This window comes from Dendropsophus ebraccatus, chromosome 5 (genome assembly GCF_027789765.1).
Source record: "Dendropsophus ebraccatus isolate aDenEbr1 chromosome 5, aDenEbr1.pat, whole genome shotgun sequence".
Lineage (NCBI taxonomy): Eukaryota > Metazoa > Chordata > Amphibia > Anura > Hylidae > Dendropsophus > Dendropsophus ebraccatus.
In genome coordinates, this window is record NC_091458.1 from 74,343,907 (window position 1) to 74,359,620 (window position 15,714).

The following is a 15,714-nucleotide window of genomic DNA, read 5'->3' on the forward strand; positions in this document are numbered from 1 at the left end:
TGGTAAATAGAGGTATACAGTGGATGCCACCCTCTTTCACAGGGCTATTAGCAGTGAGATGCGATATGGCAGCACTAAGAAACAGGAACATAAACTGGTCACACTAGTTTTTTGGAGGCTGTCGTGTAGTCTCTGTGTGTGTGGTGGTGGTATATGGTCTATGCCACCTGTTACACAGGACAATGAGCAGTGAGGTTCTATGCAGCTGTACTATAAATCACAGCAATATAATGTACAACAGCAGAAGCACCAGCCACAAAATAATATAATAGTACTGAGGACTTCTTAGGGGTCTGTATGCAACTCCTGCTGTTCCCTTTCTGCCAGCAGCCGATCACCACAGTGTGCTGCTAAAATCGTGGTAGCTGCACTTTAAGTCCCAGCCAGCAGTCTGGAGTATTACAAAAAATAAAGAGGCTGTTGGGTTTTTTTTCTAGTATTCTCTGCCTACTGGAGCGCTAATTCCCTCCCTAACGCTCTCCCTGACAAGCAGCAGCTCTGTCCCTATTCTCTTTCAGCATGCATGTGAGCCGAGCCTAGGTCGAGATTTTTATATGGCAGGGTCATCTGATCTGGCCAACCAATCGCTGCTATCGACATGTATAGGTCCCATGTGATCGCAGGATGTACCAAAGAGTCTCCTGCATGTTGACTGGCTGAGAAATTGCGCCCAAACTTACAGGAAACGGATGATGAGATTTTCTTGAGTATCACAAGATGCTTGTCCGAGTACCGAGTACCATCGAGTACCCTAATACTCGAGCAAATACCAATCTCTATTCGGCATTCAATTTACTGGGCATTCACAGGAAAGTTGTCACAGAAAGGGCAGCACTGAAGAAAGGACAGCAGAAACCAAATAAAATGTCTGAAGAAGAAAAATTATGAAAAAATAAAAGTATGTACCCATAAGACCTCTGTAACCGCTCACTTACCCCGGTGCCATAACAGAGCTCGTCTCTGACCAAGCATTTTTATCTTCCACTTTTAGGCTATGTTCACACTATGTAACAGATCGGCCGTTTCATGACCCAGCCGGGTCACGGAACGTCCGGTCTCTGGCCGGAACATCTCGGCCGGTACTTAAGAACCAGCCAGATTATCTTTCCGGCCGCAGAGCTCTGATGCGGGCGCATCAGAGCTTCCCATAGCACACAGTGAAGCAAGCGGCCGGAGGCGCTCGCTTCACTGTGTGAACTGACAGGGCTGACATGCCAGTTATTTGCGGCCACGTATGGTATCCCGGCCGGAGCGTATACAATGTGGGTCCGGCTGGGATCCCATTGGAAGTAAGGCATTGTTCCACCACGCCAAAAGTACGGCTGTTGTTGCCATCGGCAACAATGGCCGTACTTTTAAGTAGTGTGAACATAGCCTTATTATTTTCCCTATTTTTGATGGGTTTACATATTTTAGGAAGTAGTGAGCAGTGTTACCTAGTGAAATTTGCATTCTGTGCTGGACTTTGGGAAGTCATATGTTATGAGGCCTGGTGGCTCAGTTAGTGTGTCAAGGCTTTTAGTCCCTGTCTGGGACTGGTCCTAATGAAAAAAAAGAAAGAAAGACTGCCTGAAAAAAGCAATTACATGCCACCTTTCATTGATGACATGTGGCAGAAGTCAGCAGGTGAAGGACTAGGAGACAAGGCAGTCATTTCCTCCAGAGTAAATGCATAGACATACATAGCAAATATGGGTGTTTTTATCATATAATCAATTGAAAATAAGATTAGTGATGATGAATTAATCTTTTCAGGATGATAGTTATCTTGCCACAGAGCATTAAAACTTTTCTTAAGAAAAAGCATTCAGTCAATGACATGTCCAGCAAAAGGTCTGGATCTCAAACCTATTCAAAATGCAAGCAAATAAAAAGCAGTATGTCACGCAGAAGCAAGACACCGTGTGGGGACAACTACATTCAACTACATTGCTTACCTGGCCGTATGTTTCTTGTTATACAGAATGTGAGAATAAGCCCTAAGGGAATTTATATGTATGAAACGTGCCATCTCTTGCCTATCCGTGATGTCTATCATTCATATGATAATTTAGAATTTTATTTCTAGTATACACGTTAGACTTGTACATGTTTTCTGTGTTTACTTAAAGGGGTATTCCAGGTTATTTTGATATTAATTCTACTGATTTCTCTTGTAATATAATTAATATATCTCATTGGTTTCTATAATAAATTTTGTCTCTTTCTCTCTATTTTTATGTAAGTCACGTGTTTCTGTGACGTCACCGAACCGGAAGTGTGGGGACTTCCCCGACTCGGCCGGCCTCTTGGTGTTTATGTAGTTAGAAAGCTAGCAGAGCTTTACAAACGGCCTCCCTGCGCACGGGAGGTCACATGACACCCTGTTCCCGGGCGGCCTGTCAGTGTGAAGGAGGTCGCATCCACCTCCTGTATAATCACTAAAACCCTCCACCCCCTGCCAGTATAATCATACCGATGTCTCCCCCGGCCCCCTCCATCCTGTGTATACAGTCCTTTTCAAAGATCTCTCACCCCATCCCCCGGTGTCGGCACCTCTTGCACTCAGCTGACAGGCTCTCTCTCTCTCGCTGTGTGTGAAGCAGGAGAGATTTCTTTCCTGCTCCGTACACAGTTCCTGGCAGCTGAGTTTTATCGGGGCAATTGACAGGCACTGTGTACGGAGCAGGAAAGAAATCTCTCCTGCTTCACACACAGCGAGAGAGAGAGAGAGAGAGAGCCTGTCAGCTGAGTGCAAGAGGTGCCGACACCGGGGGATGGGGTGAGAGATCTTTGAAAAGGACTGTATACACAGGATGGAGGGGGCCGGGGGAGACATCGGTATGATTATACTGGCAGGGGGTGGAGGGTTTTAGTGATTATACAGGAGGTGGATGCGACCTCCTTCACACTGACAGGCCGCCCGGGAACAGGGTGTCATGTGACCTCCCGTGCGCAGGGAGGCCGTTTGTAAAGCTCTGCTAGCTTTCTAACTACATAAACACCAAGAGGCCGGCCGAGTCGGGGAAGTCCCCACACTTCCGGTTCGGTGACGTCACAGAAACACGTGACTTACATAAAAATAGAGAGAAAGAGACAAAATTTATTATAGAAACCAATGAGATATATTAATTATATTACAAGAGAAATCAGTAGAATTAATATCAAAATAACCTGGAATACCCCTTTAAGAAAACAATTACATTTTTATTAAAAAAAACTTAGACTATTGTATACTATATAAGAAACTTCTTCATTTCTGGTCTTATTTAGGGTGAAATGCAACTAAATAAAATGATAAAACCAGATGCCCAACTTTTTTTATAAACGTAAAATAACAGATCAGTTGGGTTGTTCTTATTGCCTTTCTAACACATCAATGAGGGGAACCACAAAACTACTTACCACAAACATGGTCCTGAAGTTATTCAGATCAGTGAAGAATTCCTCCACAGGCACCTTCTTAGCATCTAGAACATAATATTCCATGACACTTTGATAGAGCTTCTCCATGTTCTCATACATTCGGGAAAGCTTTTTAAATTGTTCTCTAGCACATACTGCAAAACTGTTGATTTCTGTTAAGGAAGATACTACTAGAAAGCGCACATTAAACAAAATATACATTACATGTACATTATTTATTTATTGAGAAAGGAGCAAAGATATTTTAATAAAAAAACAAACAAAAACATATATATGCACACACATTTGTGCTCAAAAGTTTACATACCCCGGCAGAATTTTTGCTTTCTTGTCCTTTTTTCAGAGAATATGAGTAACACCAAAACTTTTTTCCCACTCATGGTTAATGGTTAGGTGAAGCATTTATTGTCAAACTATTGTGTTTTCTCTATTTAAATCATAATGTCCAAATGATCCTGATCAAAAGTTACATATTTTGGCCTGATAACATGCATAGAAGTTGACACAAATAGGTTTGAATGGCTATTAAAGGTAACATCCTGTCCTGTGACTTGTTTGCTTGTAGTGTGTGTGTGTGTGTGTGTGTGTGTGTGTGTGTGTGTGTGTGTGTGTGTGTGTGTGTGTGTAATACTGAGTGAGTTTCTGAGATGCAGGCAGGCTCTTACAGATTTCATCCAGCCATTGATGTTTCTGGGTTGTGAGTCATTGGGAAAGGAAATGAATTGTCAACGGATCTATAAAAGGGAAAGGGGCAAAAAAAGATATCCAAGGGATTGATAATACCCATCAGCCACATCCATAAACGTTACATTTGGAGAGGCATCAACAAGGCCTATGATAAAAGGAACACCATTCCTACTGTAAAGAACAGTGGTGGTTCGCTAATGTTTTGGGGATGTGTAAGCAACAAAGGCTCAGAAAACGTGATTAAAGTTGAGGGAAAAATGAATGCAACACATTATAAGCAAATACTGAAGGAAAATTAGCACTCATCCGCATGGAAGCTGCGCATGGGAAGTACTTGGTCATTCCAGCATGACAACTATCCAAAGCACAAGGTCAAGTCGACCTGCCATTGGCTACAGCAGAACAAAGTGAAGTTTCTGGAGTGGCAGTTAGTCTCCGGACCTCAATATCATTGAGGCACTCTGGGAAGATCTCAAGTGCGCAATTCATGCAAGACAGCCCATGAATTTACAGGAATTGGAGGCTTTTTGCCAAGAAGAATGGGCAGTTTTACCATCGGTAAAAATAAAGAGACTCATCCACAACTACCACAATTGTCTTCAAGCTGTCATTGATGTTGAAAGGGGCAATACATGACATTAAGAACTCAGGTATTTGGATGTTTTTTTTTTTTTACATTATGATTTAAAAAGAGAAAACACAGCATTCATATTCTCTGAAAAAGGGACAAGAAAACAAAAATTCCAAGTTTTGTATTTAAGTACAATGCCGTAAGATAACAAAATATGCCATAACATAAAATGTGAAAAAAGTGGAAGGATCTGCAGACTCGGTCTCTTACACAATGTATTGTGTATCGGTGTATATCTAGCAATACTATGAATTTACAGTGTCAAACTTAGTTTTTCACTAAAGGATATAAACCAATGAGAAAGATGTGCTTCTTGCAAAACTTTGTACCAATAAATTATCCTTGGGAACTTTTACTACCTTATAATATACATTAAGAAATAGATGTCATCAAGAATTTTAGCTTAAATAACATTTCAAGATACAACTGTTCGTTGTATCTATTACAATACAAATTAAAGTGACTCTGCACCCACAATCTGTCCCCCCAAAACCACTTGTACCTTCGGATAGCTGCTTTTAATCCAAGATCTGTCCTGGGGTCTGTTCGGCAGGTGATGCAGCTATTGTTTTAAAAACAACTTTTAAACTTGCAGCCCTGTGTCTAACGACCGGGGCTTACATTAGTATATGCATTAGGCTGGCACACCCTCTCTGTCCTTCCTCCCCACCCTCCTCATCAATAGGAATGCTCCAGGCAGATTGCTTCCTATTCCCCAGCTTTGTGCATAATGAACATGGGTTGGGTCGTTAAGACACCTGTGCAAAGCTGAAACAGCAGTAAATGTTCCTGGATCATTCCTAATGCTGAGGAGGGTGGGGAGGAGGGATGGAGAGGTGGTGCCAGCCTAATGCATATACATATGTAAGCCCCAGCCGTTAGACACAGGGCTGCCGGATTAATTTTTTTTTTAAAACAATAACTGCATCACCTGCCGAACGGACCCCAGGACAGATCTAGGATTAAAAGCAGCTTTTCGAAGGTACAAGGGGTTTGGGGGGTCAGATTGTGGGTACAGAGTCGCTTTAAACCAGGAGGTACATCAGCTGTCATATTTGTAATAGGCACCTTATTATTGAGCTGTCACTCTGTGGGGCTGAAGTATAGAAGGAAAAAAAAAAAAAAAAAAAAAAGAAGAAAACCATCACTTCCATGCTCTTTCAGATGCTGGAGGTGCTAAAAAGCAGAGAAAGAGACATTGCTTCCATGATCAGAATACAAGGGAATCAACCCGTTCCACATACACTGGAGATACAGTGGTTAGATCAGCTCACCTCTCTCCTGTGAAACTGACTGAATTAGCACTGAATTGGCACCAAATGCAAGCCAGTAGGTGGATTCATGAATGTCGGTTTAGGAAAGTGAGGCAGTTCCAGCACTCCCGAGCCTGCAGTATAAAACATAACTTTTATTTCATCTGTGCTTTAAATTGTTAAAACCAACACATTTCACGATGTAGCACTTAATCATGCTTACTGTAGCCATGATTAAGTGCTATGTCATGAAACATGTTGGTTTTAACATCTTAAAGCACAGATGAAATAAAAGTTACACTGTATACTGCAGGCTCGGGAGTGCTGGAACTGTTCCACATATGGTTCCACAGGACAGGCCAACACCTAATATTACACCTTAGAACAGGAGAGCTACCAGTAACATGCTTTAGGACTGATTCATACTGTACTTTTCTTAACATTTTAGCAATCGTAGTTCACGCACAAGTCATGATTGGCATATGGGATAGATATAATTTGTTAGTTATGCGACTAAACGGTTTATAAGAAATATTCAAGGCTAAATCAAAGCTCAACAGGATAAAACTGTTTATTATACTGCTCTCTATATTGAAAGCAACTCTGTCATCTCTAAAACACCTCTTAGAGTACCTGTCAGTAAAAGAAGCTTTTAACATGTCGCAGGGACATTGACGAGTTTTTATGCCATGACAAATTAGTAGAACAAGTGTGTCTGCGACCTAGACTGACCCCATAGACTTTCATTGAAAGTCTGTTCAGGTTATGTGACAGAAGTCAGGAACACATTTGCTGCAGGTAGACCTCTCACTTGTTCTCCTGATCAGCTGCGGTCTGAACATGGAGTCTCTGACTGATCAAAACTTTTGACATGCTTCACTGACATACAAAAACTGAAAAAAATGCTGCAACCTGCAAGTGTCAGGACCACATATACTCCCTTAATTGTACACACACTAAAAAACAGTGCTAAAGTTTTTTTTTTCTTTAATGAGATTCTTAGCAAACCATTTGATCAAAAATAATGTACCATCTCACCACCCCAGAGAGATGGTCCCTACACTGGCAATGGCCTCTCTCAGACTATAAGTCTACAAAACTGGGCATTCACAATCTAAACTAAACTCTGTTTAAAACACCCACAGGAGATGGGTGGAGTGGAAGCTAAAAGGTGGTAGCCATACCCCCTACAAGTAACAAAAAATAGCCAGCACTCCACTAACACTTGTTCACACAGTGTAGTTTGCATGCTTCTGTGGCTTACATAAGGACAAAAACAATGTTGCAGGTCACCGCACATACTCTCTCCGCCTTATACAGGATAAAAACTTTTTCTAAAGATGTATAATGGACAGAGAATATGCGCTTAGGGGTCCCTTAGGGGTGAAGAGGGTGGGTCGGAGCTGACAAAGTCCCTTAAAAAGGGTTTGATCAAAATAAAATAAAATTCTCCCCCCCGCCCCATTTCTTTTTTTTTTCCGAAAACAGGGTTGTTTATAGGTTGTATCTCAGCTCAAATTGTTTAAAGCTGTTGCAGTTAGCCACTACTTTTTGAATGTTCCCCCTGGCTAGAACCACTGAAGTACGATGACAGTGTTTAGCTTGAATTACTGTTCAGCTGTTGCTGTGTACCTAGTGGGATGTTACATCTTGCTGTCACAGCATGTGTTTAATGAGAATTTCAGGTTAGGAAAGAAAGAGAAAAACATAAAGAATAGGGTTTTAAATAATAATTATTTGGTTAGTTTTCCAACATAAAGTAAAAAAACACTTCAATAAGTTAAATCATGGTGGCAAAAATTGGATTGTCTCTTTCCATGTGGTATCCCAATGTAACTTTCCAAAAAAGCAGTTCAACATTAATTCCTAAGGCTAGGTTCACACTGCGTTTGCAGCATCCGTTTAACTGATCCGATTTTTGCAAAAAAAGGATTGCAAAAAAACGGATGCATTTGTGTGCATCCGTTTTTGATCCGTTTTTCCATTGACTTCCATTATAAAAAAAACGAATCAAAACGGATGCATTTTTTTTTGTCGCACAATAAAGTACTGTTGACACTACTTTTTTGACCGTTAAAAAAAACAGATCCGTTAAAGGGATTGCAAAAATGCAGTGTGAACCCACCCTAAGGCTACGTTCACATCAGCGTTTGACCATCTGGCACCATTCAGTCTACCTTTTCCGTTTTGGAGTAAGCAAAACGGAAACTGTCGGATCCGTTAAAATCCCCAGACTCCTATGATATATTAGTGTGCTCCGTTTGTCCTAAATGTGCTCGGTTTGCATGCAATCCGTTCAAGATCCATTTTTTTGAATGGAAGAAAAAATAGTGTTTGCAGTATTTTTCTTTCCACTTAAAAAAACGGATCACGAACGGAAAGTGCACTTCCGTTTTTTTTTTTACATTGTAGTCAATGTCAATCTGTTTTTTTTCATCCGTTTTTGCACTGAGCATGCGCAGAAGCAGCAAGAAACCAAAGAAGAAAAATAAACGGATAGAAAAACGGATGCTGACTGATGCAAACTGACAGACAAGTGTCAGTTTTTTTAAGCCAAAATACAAACGGACCATTAAAAAAAAGAGGAACATTTTGCAATCACTTTGCATCAGTCTGCTCATCAGTTTATGCTCATCCGTTTAATTGATATAGACTGATCCGTTAGAAACAAAGAAAAACGCTAGTGTGGCTGAGCCCTAAGTCTATTTTTTTTTTTAATTTTAGTGTTGACATGTTTTATATATACGTAGTAAATGTTATGGCGAGTATGCAGTAAAGCTACTTTTCATACTAGTTCGGCTCTGTCACATCTGCGTTGACAAGTATGTTATGAATTACAGAATAAAATATTTACACATAATCTTCACATTGTATAAACATTCATTAGCATTAAGCAAAGAGTGCCTTTAAAGCTACCAATGCGACTATTAATAAGGGTGATGGCAGCAAGTCTGCTTGGTTATTTATGAATCACACCACAAGGTCCCATTCTCTTTGTAATAAATATGTGCTTTTAGAACTATTAATGCACTTTCTTGGCCATGAAATAAAATATTAATTGATGAATTATGAATTATTTCAGCCTTGCATGTTCATTTACAATAGTTAGACTGAACATTTAGCTGTAGGTTGAACGATAAGTGATGTAACACTAGACACCCTCTCTGGCCTTTCCATTTACTATGCTCTTTTTGAGAAATGAATTAAAGTCAGAAGTTTGCTGAAGTTTCCTTGAAAACAATTTTTTATTACTCTCATTGCTTTTATTTGACAACCCATGTTTGGCAATGTTTCATCATTATGGCAAATGTTTCTTATATTGCTTCAATCTTTTAGTGACATTGAGCACTGTACATTAAAGCCAGACAAAAATGATGATCTGGCACTACACAATGAGATCAATAACCTAACAGTAGTATTCCTGCCACTAAAAACAGCATAGGGGTAAGTCTGATCACAAGGGGGCCCAACCTCCATCTACTGAACTAGACTCTTCTGACTGAATGATGTGATGGATCGTCATGTAGACAATTCATTCTCTATTGATCGGCCAATGATAAGCTGTGGATAGTGGAAATGTTTTTAGTCAATGAAATACCCCTTTTAAGACAGATGGATTTAGCGTACCATTGGCAATTCTACTATAGATAATAAAGTTACAAGGATATTGATTAGATCTCTTTTTACATACACACAAGTTATTCAAATATAAGTCACACAACTTATATTGTCAAGGTCATGTTATTCAACTTACTCATTCACAGCCAATTAAAAAAAAAAAGAAAAAGTGTGTGTCCAATATATGGGCGACAATTCATCTATGTGGGAATTCAGACCACAACCATACAGTCAGTCTCTCGACCTAGGCAATAAAACACTATTTCAGAAAACATACAAACACACGCAATGTGTTTCCACCAATAGTAGAGTTTTTTTGCCTATACCATAGAACAACTCTGCCAGGTTAGTGATTTCTCCCTCATCCACTTATCTCATGTACATGTGGATAGTACACTATCCAGCGCCCTTGTTGTCTGTTTCTACATACCCTGAAGCAGGGATTAGCAAGGAGTTAAAATGTGAGGTGAAGCCTGCAGAAGAGAAAAAGTGCTATATAATAATATAATTGCCAGACAGTGTTATTTTACATGGAGACATGCAACTACTTTTCTGAAAAGTCACATGAAGCTTACATCTTAGTTGCTTAACCCCTTAAAGCGGTATTCCCCTCCAAAATTATTTTTGCCCGAATATGTTGCCCATAGCTTTCCATCTTTCCAATATCAATTTATTATGGATTCTGCAAAGTTTTGCTGTTATCTAGATGCATTCACCCCCACTAAATGCATGGAATCATCAAATCTTAGTCCACTCCATCACCGCTCCCTGTTCCCGACCCCAAACCTCCGTGTCTGGATCAAGTGCCCTCCATCTCTTCAGTGGGCTGGGTTAGAGCTCTTTACCCAGCCTACTGAAGTGAGGGAATACACGGAGACCGTGACAGCTGCTGCTCACTGTCTCCCTCCCCCCAGGTCACAAGTACTGTGTGCCCCTCCGCCCCTGAGCTAAACTGCGGCACCCCACCCCACGCTCACCCGCAGCCGCCCAGCCCCACGGCTCACCCTGCGCCCCCCTCCCCATGGTGGCCCCCCACTGCTCACCCTCAGCCACCCCCCCGGCACCCCTCGCAGCTCACCTGTGGCACCCCCTGCGCTCCTACCCCCCACAGGCCAGCCCCTCCTGAACTCACCTGCAGCCCCAATCCTGAATAACCCCCTGCCTTAACTCACTAACTCAATTCTGCTATGTTACTACCTCAACTAACTTCTGAGATATCACTGCCTCAGACGGGATATGGCTCAAAATACTCAGGGGGACTTGCTGAGTAAACCAGTTAGATTTGGAAGCATTTTATTATTTTAGCTCTTGGGGAAGAATACCCCTTTAAAGGACCGGGCCAATTTCCATTTTTTTCTCAAAAGGCCATATCACTTGCAATTTTTCGCCTAGAGACCCACATGAGCGCTTTTTTTTTTTGCGCCGCTAATTGTACTTTGCAATGACAGGCTTAATTTTTGCATAAAGTATGCTGCAAAACAAGAAGAAAAAAAAAAATGTGTGGTGAAGTTGAAAAAAAAAAAAAATTGGGGAGGTTTCGTGTTTACGGTGTTCGCCCTAGGGTAAAACTGACTTGTTATACATGTTCCTCAAGTTAGTACGATTACAACGATATGTAAATTATTTTATTTGGTTGCTTTTATTTTTTGGTCTATGGGGCTATGTGAGGTATAATTTTTTGTGCCATGATCTGTACTTTCTATCAGTGCCTTGTTTGTGTATATACGACTTTTTATTATCACTTATGACATTTTTCTGAATTTGATGCGACCAGAAAATGCACATTTAGCATTTTGGAATTTTTTTTGCGCTTACGTCGTTTACCGAGCGAGATCAGGAGTGAAATAAATTTATAGTTTGGGCAATCGCGCACGCTGCTATACCAAATATGTTTATTTTTATTTATAAAATGGGGAAGGGGGGGGGGGGGTAATTCTGAATTTTATAAGGGAGGGGATTTTTTTTATTACTACCCATCTATTTTTTATTTTTATTTTTTTTTTTTTTTACACACACTTACTGTAAGTCCCCCTGTATAGATTCATGAGATCAGTGTTCTATTGCTCTGGTCTGCTGCAGCCGAAAGCAATAGATTACCGAGCTGGGAACAGCGCCATTACAGTGCAGACCCCCGGCCGGGTCACAATCGGGGACCGCTCCTCCACGATTGCATTGCGGGAGGGGTGGTCACCCCACTAGACCACCAGGGATAGGGGAGAACCACCATTTAAATGCGGCTGTCAACTTTGCCATGGTCCTGGGCTGCAGAGAGCACCCGGGATCGTGCTGGTTCAGAGCCGGGTCGTCACGTAGCCCCCCTCTGAATACCCTTAAGAGCGCCAGGGCATACATTTACGCCCTGTGATTCCGTCATACATGGTAAAATGAAAGACGCCATTACAAAGTACAACTACTCCTGTAACAAACAAGCCATTACATGGCATTGTAGATAGAAAACTGAAAGTGCTAGAGCTCTTAGAAGGGGAGGAGGGGAAAAACAAAAGCGCAAAGATCATAATTTGGGCGGTCCACTGGGTCATTTTGGGCCTGGTCCTCAAAGGGTTAAAGCGTAACTATAAAATATTTTTTGACAATTCAGTTTTAGTTAGCTTAGGTCATGATAAGAATTTTTGCAATATACATTAATAACCTAAAATGAACAGGTTTTTTTTTTTAAATACATAAGGCTAATTATCCCCTCAAAGCTCTCTTTGCCTCTGAGTTATTTCTGCATTCCTGCTGGACACGCCCCTCCCTGGAGATCCATACCTAGTGTACGGACTCTGACACCAGCATCAGATAACAGCCCTGACACAGAGAGAAACATAAACAAAACCTCCTCCCAGAGGAGGAGGCACAAGTGTATCCAGTGCTTCACCCAGGAGGACATGGCAGCCATTACTCCAATGTACTGCATGAGGGAGAGTGGGTGAGTCACTGAGGGAAGGACTACAAGTCCCAGCACAACACAGCTGTAGTCCTTCCATAGTACATATAATATTCACTATCAGATGTCTGCAGCAGGTGCCCCCACCTCCATGGCTGACATCATCCCACAGTGTTATGAGAGCAGATGACTGTATCTAATCCAACTGTGTGTGATACCATCTGCTGGGGCTCTATCTGATTCCACTGTGTGTGATACATCTGCTAAGGTGCTGGTCAGTGAATGGAGGGACCCAGCCAGAGAGATGAGGGATAGGCCACGCCCACTTTCTCTCAGCCAGGAGAAAAATTCATTTATTCCTCTAAGCCAAACAACTGAGGATATCTCAGCAAGCACATACACTACCAACACAGTTTAGGGCTCTTTTTAAAGGGTAACACATGGGCTTTTTATTTGAGGAATTTCATTTTTTAGCTACTAAAATTATAGTTACGCTTTAATGTATACAATTTATCTCTTTCAAGAGTATAAGAACATGTACAGTATGTTAAAGTGTCACTGTCATAACTTTCAAAATCAGCAGGGGATGTGATCTAAAGCAAGTTTGCAATTTACTTTTTTTTTTTTTTTTTTTTTTTTTTTAAGTTATCATTGAAAACACGGCACTTATTGTATTTAGACTCTTTTCAAAGAGTCTAAGCACCAAAAACAGAAACAAGACGAAAAAAGCTGCCTTTAACCCTTTGAAGACCAGGCCCAAAATGACCCAGTGGACCGCGCAAATTTAGATCTTAGTGTTTTCGTTTTTCCCTCCTCCCCTTCTAAGAGCTCTAGCACTCTCAGTTTTCTATCTACAGGCCATGTAAGTGCTTGTTTTTTACAGGAATAGTTGTACTTTGTAATGGCGTCTTTCATTTTACCATAACATGTATGATGAAATCCCAAATATATTATTTATGAAGATATAAATAGGTGAAATCGTAAAAAAGAATGCAATATGGTAACGTTTGGGGGGTTTCTGTGTCTACGTAATACACTATATGGTAACAGCGACATGATACTATTATTCTATAGGTCAGTCCGAACACAACCATATGCAGGTTACACAGATTCTCTAATGTTATATATATATTTTTTTATGAAATCCTTTTTTTTGGCAATTAGTTATTAATAAAATGGGCCTATTGTGACGCTTATAACAGTTTTATTTTTTCACCTCCGGGGCTGTATGGGGTGTCATTTTTTCCGCCATGATCTCTAGTTTTTATTAAAACCATATTTGTGAAGATAGGACGTTTTGATCACTTTTAATTGATTTTTTTAAATATATAATGTAACATAAAATCGGTAATTCGCGCACTTTTTCCCCTCTTTTCGTGTACTCCGTTCACCGATCACAATGACGCTTGTTATATTTTAATAGATCGGACAATTACGCACGCTACGGTATATTATACGTTTATCTATTTATTTATTTTTATATGTTTTATTTATATAATGGGATAGGGGGGGTTATTTCAACTTTTTTTTTTACACATTTGAAGTCCCTTTGGGGGACTTTTACATACACTAGTTTGATTTCTACACTGACCATTGCTATGCCATAGGCATAGCATTGATCATTGTTATCGGTGATCTGCTTGTTGAGCCTGCCTGTGCAGGCTCAGTGTAGCAGATCGCCGATCGGACCGCACGGGGGCAGGTGAGAGACCTCCGGCGGTCCGTTTCAACGATTGGGACCCCTGCAGTCACACTGCGGGGGTCCCGATTGGTAAGTGACAGGGGACTCCCCCTGTCACTTACACTTAGACGCTCACTGCAGCCGGCCCCCACCCCCTATGCAGCACACTCCGCTCCGGAGCGCGCTTCATAGCGGGAGAACCACCCAGGACGTACAGTTACGTCCAGGGTCGTCTGGTGACAGACTTTCATGACGTAACTCTACGTCCTGGGTCGTCTAGGGGTTAAGAGACTGTAGCTGGATTTCTGGTAAGTATAGCTATGCATTAAAGCATGATAACAAAACAAAAAAAAGTGTAAAATAGCAAATTTGCTTTACATCTACATCTAAATGACATTTACTGTTGATTTATAAAGTTAAAAAGACAGGTACACTTTAAGGCTGGGTTCACACTACGTATATTTCAGTCAGTATTATGGTCCTTATATTGCAACCAAAACCAGGAGTGGATTAAAAACACAGAAAGGATCTGTTCAAACAATGTTGTAATTGAGTGGATGGCCGCCATTTAATGGCAAATATTTGCTGTTATTTTAAAACAACGGCTGTTACATTGAAATAATGGCAGTTATTTACTGTTATATGGCGGCCATCCACTCAATTTCAACATTGTGTAGACAGAGCCTTTCTGTGTTTTTATTGGTTGCAATATGAGGACCACAATACTGACTAAAATATACGTAGTGTGAACCCAGCCTAAACCAACACACCCCTGACTCCCTGAGCTGTGCTGGCTGTGGCTGCTGGAGAGGATGATGGCAGGGGGGCACTGAGGGACACTAAACATCCCTTTGCCATCATCCTCTCCAGCAGCCACAGTCCACACAGCCCTGGGAGTCAGAACGTGACATCACCATGTTATCCAGGAAGTGAAGCCTTGGTGCAGTAGTAAGTGCAGGGAAAAAAGCACTTTATAAGCATAGGTGTATATTGGTGATTTGTATAGTTTTTTTTGGGGGGCAATACAATACTTTAATAAAAATGTTCGCCGGACTTCTCCTTTAAACACACATCTTCTTTAGCTGACTATAAGTAACACACACTAACAACTATTTGGCTTTGGCATCTCTTACTTTATCTTCTTTGCCTTTGATTACATGTAAATAAATTGTTTATGACAAATAAGAATTGCGTTATATTAAAACATCAAAATCAAAAGCTTTAAGCTTTGCTCCCAAACATTCACCTGAAAAGTAGACAAAGTGGAGACCATCTGCACAGAACAGGGGATTCTAATTAGTGTCCTTCTATTTGGCCTTTCTAGCTACAGAATGTGATGTTTAAATTGACCATTAAACAATATCCTACTTTTTGATAAAGCATTTCCTACAAAGAACATCTTCCGTGCCCCGGATTTCCTGCTGGCTGTTTTGTGAGCAGTCCATCTTTTGAGAGAAAATCATTCAACTTCCCCTCGCTTAGGATTAGATGTACAGACAGATCCGGGCTTCTCCATGCTGTGTTGGATTATCTAACCTTTATATCAAACATT

General features: G+C 40.9%; 1 protein-coding gene across 5 annotated transcripts in view; it reads right to left on the bottom strand.

Moving 5' to 3' along the window:
• The window catches only part of DIAPH3 (diaphanous related formin 3), a 582,937-nt gene that overhangs the window by 219,277 nt on the left and 347,946 nt on the right, over positions 1-15,714 (bottom strand). For all 5 annotated transcript variants that reach the window (XM_069970593.1, XM_069970591.1, XM_069970592.1 and 2 more), the window contains one exon: positions 3,385-3,548. In XM_069970593.1, coding sequence (XP_069826694.1) covers positions 3,385-3,548 — 164 coding nt within the window. The remainder of the gene's footprint in view (positions 1-3,384; positions 3,549-15,714) is intronic.